Raw genomic sequence first — 22,865 nt, 5'->3', positions numbered from 1 at the left:
TAAGTCAGGGCAGTTTAAAAAGCGGGTTCTGCGCTTTGGCATTGCGGGGATTTCCACAAACATGCAAGTGACATGTATTTGGAATCTTGGAATGTTTGCGAAACTCCCTGCTAAGAAACTCAGATTCAGGACAAGCATTCGTGGATCACACAAATTAGTCTCATACGCGGGGATCGAACCCGCGACACGTCGGCCCTGTGGCCGTCGGCTCTGTGGCAGTGGGTTTGGCGTGGTTTCCTCATCCATACACACAGCCACACTGACCTGGTAGGTGGGACACATCTGCTTGGCCTCGTTGTACAGCAGCTGCTCGATGTTGTCGGGCAGGCGCGGCGTCACCGGGCCTGTCGCGTCCTCGCTCTCCTGCGAGTAGGCACAAATCGATACTTAGACATTTGACAGGTCACTATGTTTGGACAGATGCGACTAGTTACGGGTTTTTAGGGTTTAAAAGACGATTATCAAAAAGGTCATCATTATCTACTAGACATAGGCCTCTCCAATTGCACGCCATCAAGATCTACCTTCGACAGCTCATTTCGTCAAGTGGACGGACACAAAATTGTGGGTGATCAATCCTATATACGTGATAAAGGTCTGTAGAGGAACTATTAAAACTATCAGTTTGAATGGCCGAAGATCGTTTCTCATGGAGAGCTCTGGTGGACAACTTCGACCCTCAGGTATGAGGAATTGAGAAGGAAGGAGAAATCTTAAAATATTCTTAAATATTGTTAAATTTGTTACACATAACCTCAATGAAAATGATAATTTTTGTATGACAAGACACCCGTTGTTTAGATGTCTTAGTCATTATAATATGTGTGTATGTGTATTTAAGTGAGGGTGTGTACGTGTGTTACCTGCGGCAGCAGCGGCAGTCGTCGCACGAGGTACTGCCAGCGCGCGAACATGCTCTGCTTGCACAGCATGGAGGGCTGGCCCGACTCCAGCTTACCCGTCGTCGCGTTGATGATCTCGGGCGCCTGTAGCGTAGAGGGCGTGGTGTCATTGATATAAAAACAGTAAAAGATATTGTGACAAACAACAGAATGGGACCACATAGCTATTTCACATTAAATGAAAAAGAAGCAATAAAGTCGATGCATGCAGGCCGAAGTTAAAAAACAGACAAATTGGAAAAATTTGATTTAGATTCGGCTGACACTCAATGTGAATATGGTACTCCTGGTACAACCATAACCCTTACTGGCTGACACATTTACCTCCAGATTGGATTGCTATTTGAGGTAGACGTTTGTCAGTCACTGGCAAAACTGTGTAGTAATGTAAAGTTTTAAAAATAGGAGAAAAAAAAACACCAGATTTTTTACTGGTTAAAAAATTAAGATTTACAATGCTACTTTGGATTAAAGGATTTTGAGCAGAAGTCTAGCTATCTGCTATTGACTATAGACAGTGTAAGTGTGTGTGAGTGTGTGTGTGCATTTGTGTGTGTCCGTGTGTGTGTCTGACCTGCATGGTGGAGCACCAGCAGACGCTGAAGGAGGGCGCGCGCGCGGGCGTGCGGGCCTCGGCCGAGGCGGCGCGCGACAGCAGCGGCCGGTGCAGCAGGAACGGCGGCGGGAGAGACGATATGTACGCCTCGATACGGCCGCAGAGAGCCCTGTGTAGTGTGTGAGTGAGTGTGTGTAGAGACACAACAAGTATGCTAGGCTGATAGTACACAAATAAGTTGCGAACAAAACATTAGCAACTTATACGTAATAGGAACATAGAAACATATTTCATCATCATCGGCGTAGCCTTTTCCCAAATATGTTGGGGTCGGCTTTTTCAAAAATATCTAATACAAATAAAAGACACAACAATATTTAGGTTGGAATAATTATTTACAATAAAAATATAATATCGAGTCATAATAAAAAAAATGATGCAGATATTCTAATTTGGATACCTGACGTTTATTTTTAACTTCTAGTTTGAGTAGAAAATGCATACAAAACCACTTTTCTACGACATAACATTATTTATCGACAAGTGACGTCACCTGTCGGGTGATAAGAAATAAAAAATCAAATATTGTTTATTCTTTAACAATTAATCTTTTACGCAGAGACTTGTTGGGCGGGTGTCAGGTTAATACATTGAAACAACACAATGAGAGCCTTGGAGTGCACGTTCGATTCCCGGTTTATATATTACCGACACACTTTGCATTTAATGTAATACCTATATACCTAGACAGTTATCCAATAAGCCGCTGTATAACCTATCTTACGTATATAATGTCTCGTTGCGCAAGACATCCTGCGCGGGCGCAGCTCGCAGGGACCGCTTCTGTTGCGTTACTGTTTATATAAATATCCTGTTTTAGATAAATACGCGGAATACATAACTAGGTACAGTAGGGTAAAATAATGTGGTAAGGTTTATTTAAGTAATACTACGAGTAACTGACATGATAAGTGATTTTAGTATTCTATAAATAATAAATAAATGCGGACAACATCACATACATTGTTCTGAACCCAGAGTAAGTTGCTAAGGCACTTGTGTTATGGAATTCAGATACAACGAAGGTACCACAAACACCCGGACCCGAGACAATGTAGAAATAAGTATTTTTACATTGACCCGACCGGGGATCGAACCCGGGACCTCAGAGCTAGCGACACCTTGAAACCGATACGTACGCCACTTGACCACGGAGGTCGTCAGGTCATACAAGGAGTAAAACGAAATTCTGATGCAAAAATTCGGTTGTATGTCTGTCCGTCTATCTTATTAACCATGATGTTGAGGTCCAACCAGTTGAGGTCTCGCTAAAGCAACAAACACTTAACTATTACTAATATTATAACCGTAAAAGTGTGTGTCATGCATGGATGTTTGTTCCTCTTTCACTCAGAAACTACTCAACATTTAGATGAGACTTGGTACACAGATAGTTTGTAGACAGGATTAACGTATAGGACCTTTTAAATTTTAATTTGTATCCCGATTTTATGTTCTCGTGGGATCATTTTTGATTCGTAGCGGGTGAGCCCGCGGCAATAGTTAGTTTATAAAAAAGAAGCATTTTCGTGAACCCAACGTGCTCGATTCCAACTCACGACTTGCCGGTTATTTAATATCAATATATAACAACTGTGTTGTACCCGACTGTACTTTACAAGTCGCTGTGATTAATTTGTAGATAAGTCTGTAATTATGAACTCGTAGACAGTATATTAAATATGTTTATAACGTAACTTTTAACCACACTTTTATAGCATTTTAATCATCATTCATTTACAAAAATAAATAAATTTTCCCCAAAACTCATTGAGGACAGTTTTCAACAAATTTACCTGAACAACAAATTTAAACAGTAACTTATTTGAATACAGTTATCACATTGAAAGATTCATTGTTTTGACTCGATCAACATAATTATGACAGTCGCAAGCAATGTATAACTTATATCACAGTATATCTTACATGGACTCAATTTTTAAAATTTAGGCTCTAAATTAGAAACTAATTTGATATGTTTCAGAAACATTTTTCGGATTGAAATCTTTCTAATTAATAGAATAAAAAACCTCGTAAGGATTGAGATTATTGAATAAAGGAAACTAAAAATATAATAAACTAGCGACCTGCCCCGGCTTCACACGGGTGGACATTTATTTTTAAGCTTATTTTCCGGGATAAAATGTAGCCTATACGGATTCGGAAGAATCCCTCGAAGTAATGGTAAAAGAAATTTTGAAATCGGTCCAGAAGTTTTTGAGTCTATTCAATACAAACATACAAACGTTTCCTCTTTATAATATTAGTATAGAGAAGTATAGATTAATATTACAAATATTTTTTGAAAAACTTAAAATTCCCATTTAATTTCGTTCGCGGAGTGTTTCGGTTCCAAATTGTTCTAAGGACTACCTCACAGATCCTGAAATTTTCCTCTACTTTGACTAGGTCACAATCTGCCCGGGTTGTGGGGGGCTCCCACCAGTAGGGGGGCGCGGTAGGGGGCGCGCCGCGACACACGCGCCGTGTGCTACACGGGATCACTACATGTAGTACATGTGTCTGATACAGCTGAAGTGGGTTACATTAGGGAGATCTGATATTAATCATAACTTATAATTGGAAATATATTGTGATAGGGGTTTTTGAATAGTTTACTGTGTGTATTTTTTTTTTCATTAAAAGTTTGGTTTTAATAATTTTAACTAACTTTTTTTCGTAATATAATTTATTGTTATTTTGTAGTTGCAATATTTTAATATAAATGGTCAATTTAGTGTTATAAAGTTTAGATTTTAGTTTAATAGAATTTAGTATAATAAAGTTTCAAGTAGTGAAATTAGTATAGTGTAGGTAGTGCAGTGTGAGTGACAAACAGTCGGCATGCAGTCGCTGGTGCCTCTGGCGTGTTTCCTGTCGGCCATACGTGAGTGCTAGTCTTATGCCCGGTCACGGATTCGATTCCCAGTTTAAAATAAAATATAGTATAATTGTATTGTGAATGTTAACATACTGTAGAGGTTTACAAATTGCAAAAGAAACGTGACGGAGAATATTTTGCGATTACGTTTATTACGTGTGAGTGCAAATGTTATTGTGTTGCGGTTTCGTTTGCATGTGGTTCCGGGTTTAAAACCGTTACGGTGCATACTCTCTATGCACGATGAATGCTATTACGTCAAGTCGCGGGTTCGATCCCCGCGTGGCACATATCTGTGGTGCGAGAAAACATTTGTTGTGTGTGGTACAAGTATTAAATGAAATGGTGTGGGAGCAATAATTAATTTGTAGTTTTTTAACATTGAATTTTTGCTTTTCTCGTATCGCAAGGGAAACCAAAACTTAAAGGCTACTTTCTGTTGCTCTAGAATCACGAATGTTTTTAAAATACAATTTCTTTTAATGCTCAATTATACGAACAATCTTAAACACATTTAACAAAAAGCTTGCAACGAGTTTCCGGTGAAATGTCGTGGTGTTGCAGAACAGTTTATGTTAGTTCTCTTATCGTTAAGTTAATGCTTAACATGGTGTCAGAATTTAAACCTATCAATTAACCCCTTAAATGGAATTAAAAGTTTGTAGTCACCCCCACTGCGCGAACTCAACCCTGCCCAGGTTTTATTTCCCCATTACCGTATGTTACTTAGTTGAGGAAAACCTTATGATTAGATTACGTGATTAGTTTAACTTGTTAATTGGTAAGTAATAACCGTGCCCTACATTCTGTATAAGGACGCGCTGTCTGGCTACTTTTCTGACTACTTTTCTAGTACATAACGAGTTTCCCGTTTCGAGGCAACATTATATATTCACATTTCACATACTTATAATATTTGCAACTTTTAATGGAAAAGTTTCTACTTTTGAAACTACATTATCCTATTTTTTTTAAGTCGAGTAAAAAGGGTCCTATATAAACTACTTCTAATCCTGCCGAGGAAAAGTCTATGGGAGACCTTTGCCCTACAGTGTGACAAAAAATGCTGGAAAACCAAAACAAATCCCTCCAAGAACATGTGTACAAAATTTCATGTTGCAAAGTTAAGCTTTTCTTGCGCGAAATCGTAACAAACAAACAAACCTTACATTCAGATTTATATTATTAGTAGAGATGATTTATTTACCCGCCCGACATGTTTCTGACACAACTGGAGTCACCGGTTCGACTCGCTCGCTCCCCGCGTCAGCTCATGATGAAGGACTCTGGTTGGGTCCGAAACTAGTCGGGCGAGCAGATACGATGACGACATTGTTAGGTTTAAAAGGGGGGGGGGGGATTTCTAGAAATAGTAAAAGACAGAGGTTTGGAAAGAAAAGCTTATAGAGTTTTAAACTCAGTATGACGCGATAACAGACCATATCAACTAAACGCGTTTATAAGTTGACTTGTGCAATCGGAATGTCATTACTAAACCCAAATGATAACGTATTATAATTCATGAAATTCCCATCTACTAAACACTGTTCCGGAACCAAACCCCGTGACCGACAGTCGATAGCCAACACTCATGTCACTGCACCATTGTAACAAGCACATTTACTACTTGAAAGACCTCTCGTAGACGAACGCAAGTCTCTGACGCCCGAAGACTATGGAATTATAAATGTAACTGGCCTGTTGGTCTAGTGGTTAGTGACCCTGACTGCAATACCGCAGCTCATGGGTTCGATTCCAACCCAGGACAAATGTTTGTGTGATGAGCACGATCATTTGTTCTGTAACTGGGTGTAATTAATCTATAATATGTATGTATTTAGAAATATACAAGAATGTTTATCAGTTATACAAGCTTTCCTATGTTGACACTAGATGGCGTTGTGTAGGCGGAGGGTTTACATTGGCTCGTACAAAGAGGTTTACATCGGTCTCGGACGAGCGCGCAAGTATTCGGCACACGCGGGCCGCTGTAACGTGTGTAGTAACCAGCTGTCATGATGACTGGGCAACAGACACTGCACTACATAATGTAGTAATCATAGACGATGTTAATTATTATTACACGATTGGTTATAACCCGGTTAAGTGTGTGTCGGACTGGCAACACTGAGGGTTTAGATAGGCTATAGATTAGTATATTTGGATGCAAAAAATGTGGATTTATTATTAAATGATGCAAAGGTTTATTAGCGGGTATTTATGGGGGGTGCCCGACTTGCTTCGGACGCAATCGGAGTCCTTAAAAAATATGGGTTTAACTTCTTATGACGGTAACAAACTTCTAGATTTACTATTTGTCGTTCTAGCGGTAAAAGGAATATTTCATCAATAAAAACATTTGTTTTTGTAGATTTCTTAGTTCCGGACAGTTTCCGATTTAACACGCCGGTCATGGAACGCAAAAAAAAACAACTGTCGTCACTTTTTATTTTCCTTTTTGACGAATCCCGCACGAAGGAATTGAATCCTTGTTTTCGCGAGGGATTTTGCAAACATACAATTTACATGCCCAAAGACACCGTCGTCGTCGTCGTCGTCGAACCCGCGACACGTCCCGCAAAGTGGGTTTGGAGTGAGGACCTCAACCACTCGGTTATCCATGCAGTAAAAATCTGAAGGTAGTTGTTATTGACAACCTTTTTGTCTCTTGTATATTTCTTGTATATAATAGGTGGTGTCGCGTGCCCGCACAAACCTCTATTACAAGTCGATATTACCATACTTATCAGGGCACAGAGAACGCGATAGTTTCCAAACCGACGCACCTCATTAGGTACCTGGAGCAGGTAGGTGCAGCTGAATTCCTGCGATATTATAAATGTTCTGATATGAAATTAAAATGTAGTATCGTTTAGGTAAATAAAAACACTATTTAAAACATCTGTGGGATAAAATTATAGCTATTTCTTGGTACATGATAATATAATAATTGCAATCTGTCTTTTATCTTTTCTGACGACTCTATTAAAAATATAAATACGAATGGAGAATCTTCTCTACTTGAAAGTCGGTTGATAATTTTGTAAAGCTCGAATGAAGATAACAAGAATGGCGTTATAACAATACATATTCTAGGCAACCTGGTAAAGATAGAAGAAGATCTACAACCAACCTAACGTGTATAAGAGTAGAGTACGACGATAATGACTGATATACGAGAAATCAATAGTCAACCTAATCCCTATTAATATTATAAATGCGAAAGTAACTCTGTCTGTCTGTCTGTCTGTTACGCTTTCATGTCTAAACCATTGAACTGATTTTAATGAAATTTGGTACAGAGATAGAGTTGACCTTGAGAAAGAAGATAGGAGTTTTTATCTCGGACTTTTGAAGAGTTTTCTTGGAAACGCCATATAACCGACCTCGACGCGGGCAAAGCCGCGGGCGAAAAGCTAGTCCTAAATACATGTCAAGAGTCCTTTATCCAGCAGGATATTTATCGACTTGTCATATTATACAATAAACAATAATCCTAACTCATATCTTGTAACCACGCGGACGAAGTCGCGGGCAACATCTAGTATTATACAAAAACAAAACTATCAGTGGTATCGGTTCGATTCCCGCTGAACACTTCACTTTACGACCTATAAGTAATGTATTACATATGATATAGACTGATAGCTATCAGCTGGTCTCGCCTGATCGGTGGCGGTGCTCGTAAGAGTTACATGTTGTGTTAACAGGGCGGTGATTCCTGCGTAATTGGAAAAAAATACGGAGGAAATTATGTGGGTTTGGGGTTCCGTATGCATATGACAAACTTGAATAGTAGAATCACAGATAGTCAAGTGGTTGAAGCTATCCCACTGAGCGTGACGTGTCGCGGGTTCCATCCCCGCGTAGGACAAGCATTTGTGTGGTCCACGAATGCTTGTCCTGAGTCTGGGTGTCTTTGTGCAAGTGACTTGAATGTTTGTGAAAGCACCAGCGATACAAGGATTAGATTCCATAAATCAGGAGTCGTTTTCTTTAAAAGCTGGCTGTACGCAGCGCGCGTGTTACACAACTAATGTGAGGATGTTTACATGTGGAGTTACGTTAATTACTATTAAATAATAATTTACGATTGTATTACATACTAGCTGTTGCCCGCGACTTCGTTCCCGTGGGTAGAAGAAGATGTAAGTTATGATTTATACCCGTCCTGTTTTTTCTCACATTTTCCATTGTATCTTCGCTCCTATTAGTCGCAGCGTGATGGTTTATAGCCTAAAGCCTTCCTCGATTAATTGTCTACTCAACACAAAAAGAATTTTTCAATTTGGACCAGTAGTTCCTGAGATTAGCGCGTTCAAACAAACAAACAAACAAACAAACTCTTCAGGTTTATATATTAGTATAGATTAAGTTATTTAATAATAGCTGACCCTTGTTCACTGCGTAAGAGAGGTAACGGTTTAACTTGTAATTAATTTAAGTTGGCTTTCGTCAATTGGTAAACCACGCCGAATCCATTGATCGCGACGTGTCGCAGGTTCAATCCCCGAGTAGGACAAAAAATTGTGTGATCCACGAATGCTTGTCCTGAGTCAGGGTGTCTTTGTGCATGTGACTTGAACCCCCCCGCCCTCGACACAAGGATTAAATTCCTTAAGGCAGGAATCGTTTTTTTTTTTAAGAATGAAAGTGTGGTAATTATTTTCAAACAAGTATGAAGTTATTCTGAGCGTATTTAAATTTCTTCACTAAAACGTTTCTGCCTAAAATTATCCAAATATCCTACAACTTCGACTTCGTCCGCGTGGTTAGAAGACATAAGTTATGATTTATACCTGCTCTATTTTTTCACATTTTCCTTTGTATCTCCGCTCCTATTAGGTGCAGCGTGATGGTATATAGCCTAAAACCTTCCTCCTCGGTCGTCTATTCAACACTAAAATATTTTTTCAAATTTGGACCAGTAGTTCCTGAGATTAGCGCGTTCAAACAGACAAACAAACTCTTCAGCTTTATATATTAGTATAGATTATGGATTTATTAACTAAATACTTTGTTTAACATACATCTACCTACAGACCACCGTATCACACCAGCTAGTCTAGCATCTATAACTGTTAGCACTAAAACATAATATACGACTAGTCAGTACCATCACAGGTGGCATCGAGATTGTGTAACACATGCGTCGACCTGGCACTGGGTTTGATGTGCGGTTACAACACTACGGTAACCTGTGGCACAACACTAGTCATGTTGTGGCGTTTTATTTACCGCACTCGTATTAAGGAAATGTTATAACCATAATCTTACTAATATTGTAAACGCGAAAGTTTGTGTGTTTGTATATTTGTTCCTCTTTTAAGGGAAAACTACTGAACTGATTTTGAGGGAGCTTGGTACACAGATAGTTTATAACCAGGATTAACACATAGGATAGTTCTAATCTAGAATTAATGATCCCGTGGGATCACGTTTGATTCGTAGCGGACGGGCCCGTAGGCAGTAGCCAGAATTTAATTAAATAATGTGGTCATAAGCAGTAGTCAGTAATTTCTTAGGGTAGGCATGATTTACTAGCATTTCCTTTTGAATAAATATTTCATTGTCAATGTTTCTTTTACAATTTTAATTCAAGAACAAATCATCTCACAGGCCTAGCAATGTTTACTACATACTAAATTGTACATTAGACGAGAGTTGTTCATTATCATACACCGAACATATATAAACATATGGTACAGTAATGTGTGTGTGTGTGTGTGTGTGCAGGGCCGCCGGGCGTGCAGTACGAGAACGCGCTGCTGCAGGTGGCGCCCGTCGACAAGGCCAAGTGCCCCTACGTGAGCGGGGACCACGATGTCAACTTCCAACTGTACACCAGGTGAGGAGGACTACACAAGCCGGAGAGTGGGAGGTTACGAGTCATTGGACCTGGTGCTAATGATTGAAGAAGGCACGCTTAGCTGAATGGTTGAGGCATCAGAAACTTCCGCGACACAACAAAATCTAAATCCTCTTTAATCAAGATAGGCTACAAAGTAGCATTCTCCGAAAGTCTCCGTATTCTCTTAAGTACTGTCCGCAGGGATTGAATTCCTTAAGACAGAAGCCTAAGATTCACTTGACTTGCCCTTTGCCCTCATGCCACATGTGTGTCATGACTGTAAAGATTTCGGATTCGAATCACAGATTGATCAAAAAATACTTCTCAACAGAACTCTTAGTCTGTTTAGACAGTAGCTCAGCCAAGGTAGCGAAGACCATGTCTGAGCAATCCCGTGGCTTTGGCTCAAGAAGTGGAAGGGGCCCGGGGTGATTTTAGTCGGCGAAAATCCGTCATATCCTCACGCCCTGCACTCGGCGTGGGTTGAAGTCATTAGCGTTTTATCCCGGAAATAATAGCTACACATCATAAAAAAAATATCTTCTTCTGAAATTATTCGTAGCTCATATGTACATGTATTCTCGTGTTATCCGCAGACACAACCCCACCTGGTACCAGGAGCTGGCGCTGGAGGACGACGAGCGCCTGTTCGCGTCGCACATGGACTTCGGCGCGCCCACCGTCATCTACTTCCACGCCTTCATGGAGCAGCCAGACGACGGCAGCGGGGTCATGGTGAGAGAGGGTAAGGTCATGATGTGACGAGAATGTTCTAGAATGTTCCAGAAGTAACGGTGTTTGGGGTGGCTGGAGAATGGTTTGGGAAGATTTTAGATGGTAGCAAATAAGGGCGAATGGAGGAAGTTGAGTTAAGAAAACCAAATCTCTAGAAGTTTCGAGAGGTAGCCTTACTAAGGCGCGGTATTCGCCAAAGAAGAGAACAATTTAGAGTTATGTTTTAGACGGCACGGATAGCCGAGTGGTTGAGGTCACCATGCCAAGCCTATGAGCGCGTCGTATTGCGAGTTCGATCCCCACATTGGACAAGCGTTTGTGAAATCCACGAATGCTTGTTCTGTGTCTGGGTGTTTGTGCATGTGATTTGTATGTTTTTGAAACCCAGAGCGACACAAGGAATAAATTTATCACTCGCTTTAAAAGAAAATACTAGTCCACTCCAGGGTTTAACCACACAACAAAGCCAACGACCCTACGGGGTTTTATTACGATCAAGCTCAGCCTATTGCACGGCATAGCCATATCACTCTAATACATTTCAAAAATTCTTTAGACTTCTAGAATGTTCTAGCACTTTCTGGAAGCCCACTTGCTATGTCCGCAGCGTACATGCAGCGCGGCGACGTCAACATGATAATGGTGGCGGCGTCGCGGCTGGAGGCGGGGCCCTGGTACTTCACCGCGGCGCAGAACACCTGGTACATCGGGCAGTATGCAGCCAGGTTCATCGACTATATGGTGTCCAGGTAATCACTTAAAAGTCCATCATCCGAGCCTTCCCCAACTTTGTTAGGGTCGGCTTCGAGTCAACCAGATTCAGCTAAGTACCAGTGTTTTACAAGGAGAGACTGCCTATCTGACCTCAATCCAGTTACCTGGGTGACACGATACCCCTTAGTTAGACTGGTTGTCAGACTTTCAAGCTTCTGACTAACTGTAACGACTTTTAAAAATGTATGCCTAACCAACAATTTCACCGAGGAACTCACAAAAGATGGTCACCCATCTACGGACCAACCGCGTCAAGCGAAGCTTAGCCACGAGCGTTTAGGTCAATACAGAGCATAAAGAGAACAAATATATGTATAAACTAAAGAGACCAAGCGTCCCTGTTGAATAACCTCGATCTATAACCACGTGTGTTTGTTGCGCAGAGGTCTGAACCTGAACACGACGCACCTGGTGGGGCACAGTCTGGGCGCACAGTCCGCGGGCGTCGCCGGCAGCGCCATTACATCCGGTAAGAATTGACGCGTAGTGAAGATCGACTGTCTAAACGGCAATCGCAGGTTCTTAAACAGAGGACCAGTAGTCAAAGGGCAAAGGAAGGAAAATGGGTGGCATTTAGTCAGTATACGTCTGACACCGCCGCTCAATCCAAAACGAAAGGAGACAGTTGGTGATTTTTCATCCAAAATACCCTCAGTCTTTTTTTTGGCGCAGAAAAATCGAAATACCTCATAAAACTTAATGATATCTACATCTACAGACTGAGATATGTTTATCTGGGTAATCCCTAACAGCTTTCCCTATGCTGGAAGGTGGTAAAGGTGGAGAGGTCACTAAGCTTTTACCCTCCAAAACCACCAGAGTACTTCAACTTGTGACCCAAAGGACGACCCTGCAGCGGCGAAACCTTCACCGGACTGGAGTTCGCCATCACTAACTAGCTCACTCCCCGTCTCATATGCAGGTCGCGTGTCCCGCATCACGGGGCTGGACCCGGCGCTGCCGCTGTTCTCGGGGCTGCCGCTCGTGCAGCGCCTCGACCGCTCCGACGCAGACTTCGTGGACGTCATACACACGGACGCCGGGATATTCGGTAACGAGGGTCTGGGAAAAGTGGCTTGTTGGAAAAGCTAATGACGTGTATAAGATTAGGTGTGATTACCGTAATATCGGCCCGGATTACTAAATGAGACAAATCGGGTGCCGAAAAAGAGATTACAAACTGGTGATGATACAACCTTCAAATATCAACAGGTCATAATCTAACTAATCAGATTGGCAGATATTTTATTTCATTAGAGAAAACCAACATTAGTATATTATTGGTGTACATACCACATGCTAACAATCAACCGGATGTCTTTATGTGAATTATATGTTTGTAAAACCCTCCGCAACAGAAGGATCTAATTCCTTAATGCGGGAGCCGTTTTTTTTAAACAGACGAACAGCCAAACCCTTTCATATGAAACATTCACCTCCATCGATACTTCAGTTCCTACAGTGTCGTGTTGTGTGTCACCAGGCTACAAGGACGCTATCGGCCACGTGGACTTCTTCCCCAACGGCGGCCGCAGCCCGCAGCCCGGCTGCGAGCTCGAGGTCGTCATCCCGCAACATCTGCTGCTCAACAAGTGTGAGTACACACACACACCTACTCACAACCAGGCTCATACTGACATGTACACAGCTTTAACAAGTGAGTGACAACCACTCAGAAGCTAACACACAACTGTTAACGTGATATCAAATCACGTTAGCAGTTGTGTGCTTAACATGTGTGAAGAATGTGTACTTACACAGTAACACACATGTCCTAACGCGGTCCAGACTAAGATGGTCTTGTTCTTAACATGTAATGTGTGAGGACATACACGCACACACATAAATACGCTTTGTTCTATTAGAGCTCGAGAGGTGCTTGAGACGTGAGTATATAGGTTCGAAATCACATACGCATCCCCTAACACAGCTTGGATTCATTTAATGTCCTTATGACGTCACACCTAGAAGTAACAAACTGGACCTGTATAACCTATTAATCAATCCAAACTTTAACAAAGTCAAGAACATCACCTATCACCCTTAGAAAAAAGGAAACGACTTGTGACGTCACACGCTTCATCCCAATAACACTATAACAATACCCTACCCAAGCAGTCTGTTACTAACCCTGCCCCCCTCCCCGCCCCCTCAGTCTTCTGCAGCCACTGGCGGTCGTACATGTTCTACGCGGAGTCAGTGCTGCGGCCGCGCGGGTTCGTGGCGGTCGCGTGTCCGTCGTGGCGCGAGTACAGCCGCGGGCGCTGCGCGGGCGCGCCCACAGCGCACATGGGACAGGGGGCCGACACCAAGTAAGGGGCGGCGGTAAACGGTACAAGGGTGGAATAGGGGTCAGGTAGATAGTTTGTAGATATGTAGTAAGCTTGTCACCAGTGAATCCAGCACTATCCCTTAAAGTAAGTGTTGTAAAAGAGAGACATTCCTCTACCTAGTGATTTGATTGTGAGTTGATACCTGTCTCGCATTTACAAGTGTTTTAGTTTTACTTTATAACAGGACAGATGGTTTGGCACATCACTGGAACAGGGTTTCAGATGTCCGTATAATGCTTTGTTGATAACATTTTTAATGTGTGTAATAAGCTTTCAAAAAGTTGTCTTGTAGTACGTAGGAGCTACGCAAACCCGATTTATTGCAGGGCTCTTTTCTCAGGGGGATTTAGTAGTAAGTAGACTAGCATTACATAGAACAAGCACGGCAATTATAGTAACTGAAGTTAAACAACCACTTTAGACTTAGTCGTACAAAGCACTAAGCACCTTATTTCTACATGCACAACGCACATTATTGTATAACTCCACGCTTACAGGTGACGGAACGGAGCAGACTAGGGGCTTCTACACGTATTACTTGCGAGCGAACTCGAAACACAACGGACAAACAAATAGAGACGATCCACAAGATATTAGACCTACTGAAATAAAACCAGATCAAACTGGTTTAGATAGTGCTAAAGATGGTAGAATGTATGGAAAATATTTGTCAATGACGAAGAAGTATAAAAAACCAACAAAAACCATCGATGAAAGAACAAGTATTGAGAACTATACTGGTGATATTCAAACGGATGTTGTCAACAATGAATCCAATAATCATTTACGTAGGAAACGTGTACAACGAGATGTAGATACAACGGAAAATAACAATACACAAGATGCGGAACCTAACGATCCCTATGGGACCTCAAGTGATATACAAGAAGAATTAAGTAAAGATGCACACACTAACATTCCTAATAGCCAAAGTAACACCACTGTCGATGAAACTACAAAAGTCAAGACACTTGCTAACACAAATGGAGAAAGACAAAACAACACAAAACCAACGAAACACAAGAAAACGACCGCAGCAACAGCAAACGGGAAACAAGCGAAACCGAGACAGAAGCGATTCCTACAGCTGTTCAGAAACAACAACATTGAGAGCAACGACAACTTCATATTCCGAGCTTTGAACTTCTTGATCAAGAACCGCAAGAGCGTGGTCCCGATAGTGAGCGTGGTCAGAGACGTGTCGACGCTTGTCAAGAGTGCGGGAGGAGAGCTCAACCACAACTCGAGGGAGAGGAACAGCTACGTGGGAGTGGCGCCGGACGTGACGCCGCTCACCTACACGCTGGAGCTGGGGGGAGAGAACAAGGCCCTGGCCTTCGTCAAGAGGCTGCTGGGGCTTAGCCCCAAGGGGGACCGGCTCACCATCGGCGGGTAGTAGGGGAGAGTGAAGCAACCTACTATTGTATAAATGTAGATAGATGTATTTGAGTGTTGTAGCAAGGAAATTATGTTTGGTGCCATGAGTGATTGTAAATAATTCAGCGATTCATATTCTCTTTAAGGATTATGGATGCGAGAGAGATTTGTCTGATTCAAGATCGATCAAAAATCCGATAGTGGACTTCTGGCAAAATGTGCTGGTGGCTTTACCAATAGCTAAGCTGCCGAGGTCGCTGATAACGAATGTTCATTGTATCCTGTCATGGCGGAAACGGAGTAAATTCTTTGCAGCGTTTTATACCTTAGAATAATAAAGATGTCTGAAACATGTTTCTTTATCTCGGGCACCCATAAAAATATAACTGCTTTTTCACGTAGCGGGTTCAAAAGGATTGTTATACACCATAGTATTTAAAGCACCTAAGATACAATTTTTCAATTCTTTTTTGTCGCACTTTCAATTTTCTTGTACCATTGGTCAGTAGTCTTGCTCCCAACATCATCAGTTGTATATATACATCTATCGTATGTTTTTGTAAAATATATCAGTGTATATGTATGTTGTAAGTATCTACGTATAGTACAGCGCGTTGTGTCCGTAGGGCGCGCGGGACCTACTACCTGATCACGCACCGCGCCGCGCCCTACTCCATAGAATAGACTCCGAGTAACATTAGCGTAAACTAATATATGTCTTATTTAGTACACTTATCGTTTTATTTACATCGTCCTATCCCGTAAAACATGAGACAATTTAATTTCATATCTTTTTGAAGTTCCAATCACCTTTAAGCTTATAGATTTGGGTTCTAGGTTTAACAAAAGCATTTGATTAACTCAGGTATAATATTTCGTTATATATTTATCGCTTAGTATTCTGAAAACACTGGGAAACAGTTTAGGAACGCAGTGCAAAGTTAAATAAAAAGTATGAGGAACACTCCTAAAGTCATTATTCAAAGAAAAATTGATCTCAAACAACATCTTCGATCTGGGGTCCCACAAGGCTCTTCATTGCGACCGTTACAATTTCTCGATAATTGCGTATGTTAAGAGGTTGTTTGAGATGATTTTCCCTGATATTGGTGTAGTGACTGACCTGTACATATGATGCGGGTGCAGCAGCGAGCCGAGCACGAGCGAGGTGAGGTACACGGGGCGCAGCAGCAGCGACAGCAGCGCGCCCTGCAGCCCCGCCACGCTCCAGCGAGCCGCCTTGTCCGAGCAGGACATCGTCAGCAGCCGCTCGCCCTGACACACACACACACACACTACCTCATACAGAAATAACAGAGTCACAAGCCAATTCACAGTCCGGCAGAACATGGCAGAGTGGAGAAAGATCCCAACAGTCGTCTCTAATAGTAGCTCTTATGAAACGAGACTGATCTGTTCACTTAAAACCTTATTTATTTTATAAAGAAAACACACATCCGATTTCAAATAAAAAACTACTTGGACAAACTTAGTGATATCTTTATGGGACTAAATTACAACTATTTAACGTTAAAGAAAAATAATCAACAAAAGTCGATCGAATGAACAAACAAACAAAAATACAGATGAATTAAGAACCTCACTCTTTTTTTAAGTAGGTGTATAAACGAATAATAATAGCTCGACCCGAGTATATTTATATGTAGAGTTGTCACTAACCTGCATGACGCCGTCCCAGGTCTGCAGCGAGTTGTTGCAGTTCTTGACGGGGATGGTGCCCTCGCCCGACTCGATCTTGGTCCGCAGCTGGCCGCGCGCCAATCTGCTCTCACACGCCACATATACACACAGTACACTACCGCTGTTGCTGCGGCCAGCGGCCAAAACTAGGCCAAGATAGCATGGCCCAAAACAAAGCCTAGTGTATGACTCCTATGTGTGTTCGTCGTTAGAGCACAATGCCTCGATCGTAGGCCAGAAGTGCAATTGTTGCCAGATGCCAGTGACAAGCAGGCAATTCCAAAGATTCTATCTATATATTCTATCACACATAATAAGTTATATTTACCTACTTCCCTGCCCCGCCAACAGACACAATTGTCAAACAATATAGATACATACGGGACAGGGGAAATGGTTAGATAATATAACTACATAGTTAGTCTCCTTTCAAGTCAACTTTATACAGTTCAAATATTTGTAGTATTTATGTATGATTTGTGTAACAACAAGTTCTTTAACATTCTCCATCGTGTTTTTCTGAATAGCTTTGTGTAGTTTTTATAATACTATCGAAAGACTGACTCATTATTAAATGATGTAACGGTTTACTCACGCGTATTTAATGGGAGTCACTTACGATCCTGCCGCGTCAGCTCATGATTAAAGACTCCGATTAGGTACGAAACTAGTCGAGCGATACCGATAAATACCCGTGAGTAAACCGTTACATCATTTAATAGTTTTGTGTAGTGTTATGACGGGCCTGTCGGTCTAGTGGTATGTGTGTCCCCGTGTGTGACCTGTTGGGATGCTTGTCGGGCTCGGCGTGGTGGTGCTCGTGGGGGCTGAAGATCCTGCCGTCGCCGCAGGGCGCGGTGCTCACGTACAGGTGCACCTGCCGCGAGCGCTTCAGCTGGAAGCCGCCGCCCGCCACCGGCTCCACGTCGCTCTGCTCCAGCGGGACCGAGGGGTCTGCCGGCGACAGGCGACACTCGTTATAGCTGCCAGAGGGCTAACAGCCGTAGTCCAGAGCAAGACTCAGCTTAGAGGTTGTGAGGGTCGGCAAGCAAGTCTGACTAAGGGTTATCGTTTTGCCCAGGTAACTGGGTTGAGAAGGTCAGATAGGCAGTCGCTCTTTTTATCACACTAGTACTTAGCTGAATTCGGTTAGATTGGAAGCCGATCCCAATAAAGTAGGGAAAAGGCTAAGATGATGATTATGAATACGGTTGTGCAGGATACTTTTATAAACATTCATATTATAATACTCAATAAATAATTACTCGTTTACAAAAAGAACACAGCGAAGCGTTCTATACACTACGTGACATCCGATACGTAGCACGCAGTATGTCGGAATGAGGAGTACTTCAAGGATGTGTACTAAGATCTATGGTATTATGTCAACTAAATTATTAACCAAGACAAAAAAAAAACTTCTTTATGAAAACTATCAATAAAAATATCGTAGTTTCAGCTTAAATTAATTTAATCCTGAAAAGTCAAGTATTTCGAAAATAATGTAAAGTGTGTTGCAACTCACCGGGCTGGTTCGCGTACATGAGCAGCTGCGCGTACAGATGCCTCTGCAGACAGCGTCGCGCCGCCACCTGCAACACTCACACTCAGCACACAGCCACTCACACTCACTACACACCACATACACTTAGCAGTGTTGTGTCAACTAAGCTTATCGTGAATAACTACTAGGCATAGGCTTTCACCAAGTTTGGAGTTTCAGCCAAGTCTTGAAGTCTTACAAGACATTTGGTGACCACAGTTTAAACTATAGTAAGGCGAACGAGACGAGATAAAGAATGTGAACAAACTATCAGGAGTTCATAACATTTTTATTTGAATAAACTATTATAAAGTTGGAATTTTGACAAAAATGAAGGATTGAACTTGTTCACAACATGGCGGACCAAATGTTGACAACTGCCGTACTGACTGCTTTCTTGTACCACGAAACACATAACGACAGCTGTCATCGACCAACTGACGCCATATATGCACGTACGAGTGATAAGGACAGGGATAATAATCCCTCGCTATCGCAATGTACCTCAGTAACGGTCCGCTTGTTTACGTTTTTTATCTCGTCTCGTTGGCCTTAGTATACATTTTAACGTAAAAAGCTCACTCTACTAGAGTTTGGTTTTCTCAGTACTATCTTAAATCAAGAAACATATTTTTATATTCTGTCCGCTCTAAGAAGAAAACCTATTGCCAGCAAAAATACCCAAAATCAATCGTATTTCTTTTCGCTCGTGTCATTTTGGTCAATTTCCCGACCTGTCAAAAGTTTCTCCTTATAACGGACAGTGTATTAGAGAGTGTAGTGTCGTTACCTCGGCGTGGCAGTCGTTGAGCGCGCGCCCGGTCACCGACATGTGCTCGCCCGACACACACTTCGTGCCCGTCGTCACTGCTATCACCTGTACACACACACACACGTGTTACCAGCGGTGTCAATAAACAATGGTAGAAAAGGACAGTGTGTGTGACTGATAGTATCCTTACTGTATGTATAAGTAGGTAGCATAGGTGTATGAGTGGATGTGGGTGAGTAAATGAGCATTTTTGAATGTATATTCTATGCTGTGAGTGCTGTCTAGACTACATGACATTGTATCGCAGTGGTAAGGTAGCAGGAAGGCCAAGGTCTCGAGTTCGATCCTTAAGTACCTTCGCACCAATTTTTAGAATAGCGTGGGCGTTTTAGCAATAAATATCATAGCTCCCCTAGCACTTGCGTACTATAATATATTATGTCCCTCTGCTGACAGGAGACAAGTAACACTGCGCTGTGGCCGAAATCCTCAAATCATTGGTGATAATTCGAATGACCTTGTTGGTTATGAGTGTCACTATGTGTGGGGAGTGTGTGTGTGTACTATGTTGTGTGTGTTGTGTGTCGCAGTGTGTGTGTGTGTGTGTGTGCGCCCCGTACCCTGGCGTCTTCGATCCTGTTGTGGGTGGTGATGACGATCCCGGCGAGCACCTTCCTCTTGGAGTGCACCAGGTCGTGCTGCATCACCTCGTTGAACTTCTCGTTCACCAGTCTACGACAGGTGATGAGTTTGATTACAAGGTAAAGGTAATTCAATACTCAAGGTATGAGTAGGTATGAGTTCATTATATAAGCGGACTATGACGACACTTCCACGCCTATGATATGTCAAAACATGGTTTCTCAGTGCCTAAGTGAATTGATGATGTAATTTTTATAAGAAATAAAGTTTAAAACTTATCGTCTCAAATCTCAGTAGGATAGACATAATTGAAGGTCATTTTTACGAGTGTAATAATAATTATCATTTCATATCAACATCAGGGACACCTAGGCGTCACAACGACGACGTAGGTCTTTTAGGTAGCAGACGAATGCCGGTCTTTCTAGTGTTAATGAAGCATTAGTATTACAAACTTCAGATGCCTTGTGGGTACAGATCTGAACTTTTCTATGTAGCCGGTGTGAAGTAGGTCACATTTTCTGTCAATTTCCAGTACTCAAATTACGACTTATAATAACTTACTAGCTGACCCAGCAAACGTTGTTTTGCCGAATATTTTTTTCTAGTTGTCTATATTTTTAGTGCCACATTATAAAAAAAAACAAACAATTTCGTCCTAAAAATAAAATATATTTTTTTAGTGTGAGCAACCCTTATCAATTAGGTGTTTGAAAAATAGATGTTGTTCTATTCTCAGACCTACCCAATATGTATACAAAATTTCATAAAAATCGGTCGAACCGCGTCGGTAACTAACATCGTGACACGGGAATTTTATATATTAGAAGATTACAATTGTCTAAACTTGAACGGAGTGTGTAAGGACATACAGAGACCGTATACTGTGTACATACTTGCCGATGTGGTCGGCGAGCGTCTGCTGCAGCATGCCGGCGGGCGCGAGCCCCGCGCTGGGCGGCGCCGCGCCCGCCTGCTCCAGCACCGCCAGCGCCGCGCGCGCCGCCGCCAGCTTCGCCAGCTTCTTGCTGGACCCTGCTCACACCCAGACAGGGCTAGATAAAGTATGGCTGTACGTGTGGGGGACGGATAGCGGACTGCTTGGGTAACACAAAATACCTTGTCAACAAACACAAGTGCGAATGTCAAAGGGCCTTATGGAGTATCTTACAGGTTCTCCTAAAAATAATGTCATTTTAGAATCGCGTACTACGGTCATCAATATTTATGCTTTGAAAGAGCCTAAATAGGGCTTTACGTCAAACAAAAACTATATCATTCACCTTTGCTTATCATTTTTTTTATTTACGGTCGGCGCAACTTCTTCCATACCTTTCAATCTGACGTCATACAAAAACACTTTGCAGACATAATTATTATATTTTACGTCTTTTTCGTATTTCAAATAAAAACTTATAGATTTAGATTTCATTCATTTGTGCGATATCATTAACGTCGTAACTAAAGCCCTGCTTGACCAACTGATAGTACCGACTGCAAGAGACCTGTGTGTGTACGTGTATGTGTGTGTGTGTGTGTGTAGCACTCACCGTAGCCCTCAAACTTCTGGTCCTTGATGGTGCACACCACCTTGAAGCGCATGCTGTGGCTCAGCTGCAGGGGCGCTGCGTACATACGGGGGATAGAGTCAGACACTACGATACTATCAGACACTCACACTCGCATTGTACCGTTTCAGAATCGACGATAGTATGATAATTGGCGTTTTTCATCTAGCCCACTGTGCCCAACTGCTGGGCAAAGGCCTCCCCCAAATCTTTCCACGATTCTCTGTTCTGGGCCTCATGGAACCAGACCGTGAGTTAAGCGTTATAATTGGCATTGCGTTATTTATTTGTAAGAACATGAAAGACTTACAGCCACTAACAGGCAGTAGACGCCAGAAATATAAAAATGTATATTTGTCACCAAATTGTCATCATAAAAGTGGTGGGTGACTTTTTACCGATTAGTGACGTATTCGACTTCGGTCGTTTGACCTTTTTACTTGAGTTTCACTTATCGAGGAGTAAGCTATTCCTGACTGAATCCATATACAGAGAGGACGCCATTCAAAATCAAAATCAAAAGTCATTTATTCAGATTAGGCTACTAAGTAGCAGTTTTTGAAGGTCAGGTTACATTGGACAGCACCCAGTTTCGCCCACCCTTCACCGCTTCCTAAGTGCTATTGCTGTGAGAGAAGAAACAGAGCAACAAACTCCCCAGCAGCACGCTGTCATACCGTTTACAAAATTATTATTCATATAATAAGAACAATAATCTATCTATACTTCTATACTAATATATAAAGCTGAAGGGTCTCGCTCATCTCAGGAACTACTGATTCAAATTGAGAAATTATCTATGAATAGACCATTCATCGAGGAAGGTTTTAGGCTATATATCATCACGCTGTGACTAATAAGAGCGAGGATACAGTGTAAAATGTAGAAAAATCAGGGAAAATTATTCATCTTCGAGAGCTTCCGTTCAAAAATTCCTAACTTATATTCTAACCACGCGAACGAAGTCGCGGGCAACAGCTAGTAATAAAGGTAACTAACCTTGTGCGGTGTTAAGCGGCGTTCCGTCCCCGAAGGTGCAGGAGAACGTCAGCCCCGAGTAGTTCTCGTAGAGCACGTTGATGGGCGACTTGATGGCGGCCGCCGGGGCCGCGCTGCCGAACACGGACACCGGCGGGGCCGGGCCCCCGGGGCCCGTGGGGGCCGGGGCCG

General features: G+C 42.1%; 1 protein-coding gene across 1 annotated transcript; it reads right to left on the bottom strand.

Moving 5' to 3' along the window:
- Nucleotides 1-264: 264 nt before the first annotated feature.
- LOC113496600 (double-stranded RNA-specific editase Adar) lies at nt 265-22,777 on the bottom strand (the record flags this gene model as incomplete). The annotated part of the gene is given in 12 exon segments (XM_026875872.1): nt 265-363; nt 864-986; nt 1,477-1,627; nt 16,593-16,744; nt 17,150-17,252; nt 17,953-18,124; nt 18,696-18,762; nt 19,504-19,590; nt 20,106-20,217; nt 21,024-21,162; nt 21,678-21,752; nt 22,695-22,777. Coding segments are annotated over 11 exon segments (1,257 nt in total), but the record flags the coding sequence as incomplete, so codon positions are not given.
- Between the last annotated feature and the right edge of the window lie 88 nt (nt 22,778-22,865).

This window comes from Trichoplusia ni, chromosome 8 (assembly GCF_003590095.1).
Source record: "Trichoplusia ni isolate ovarian cell line Hi5 chromosome 8, tn1, whole genome shotgun sequence".
Classification (NCBI taxonomy): Eukaryota; Metazoa; Arthropoda; class Insecta; order Lepidoptera; family Noctuidae; genus Trichoplusia; species Trichoplusia ni.
This window is presented reverse-complemented; position numbering and strand designations above follow the sequence as displayed.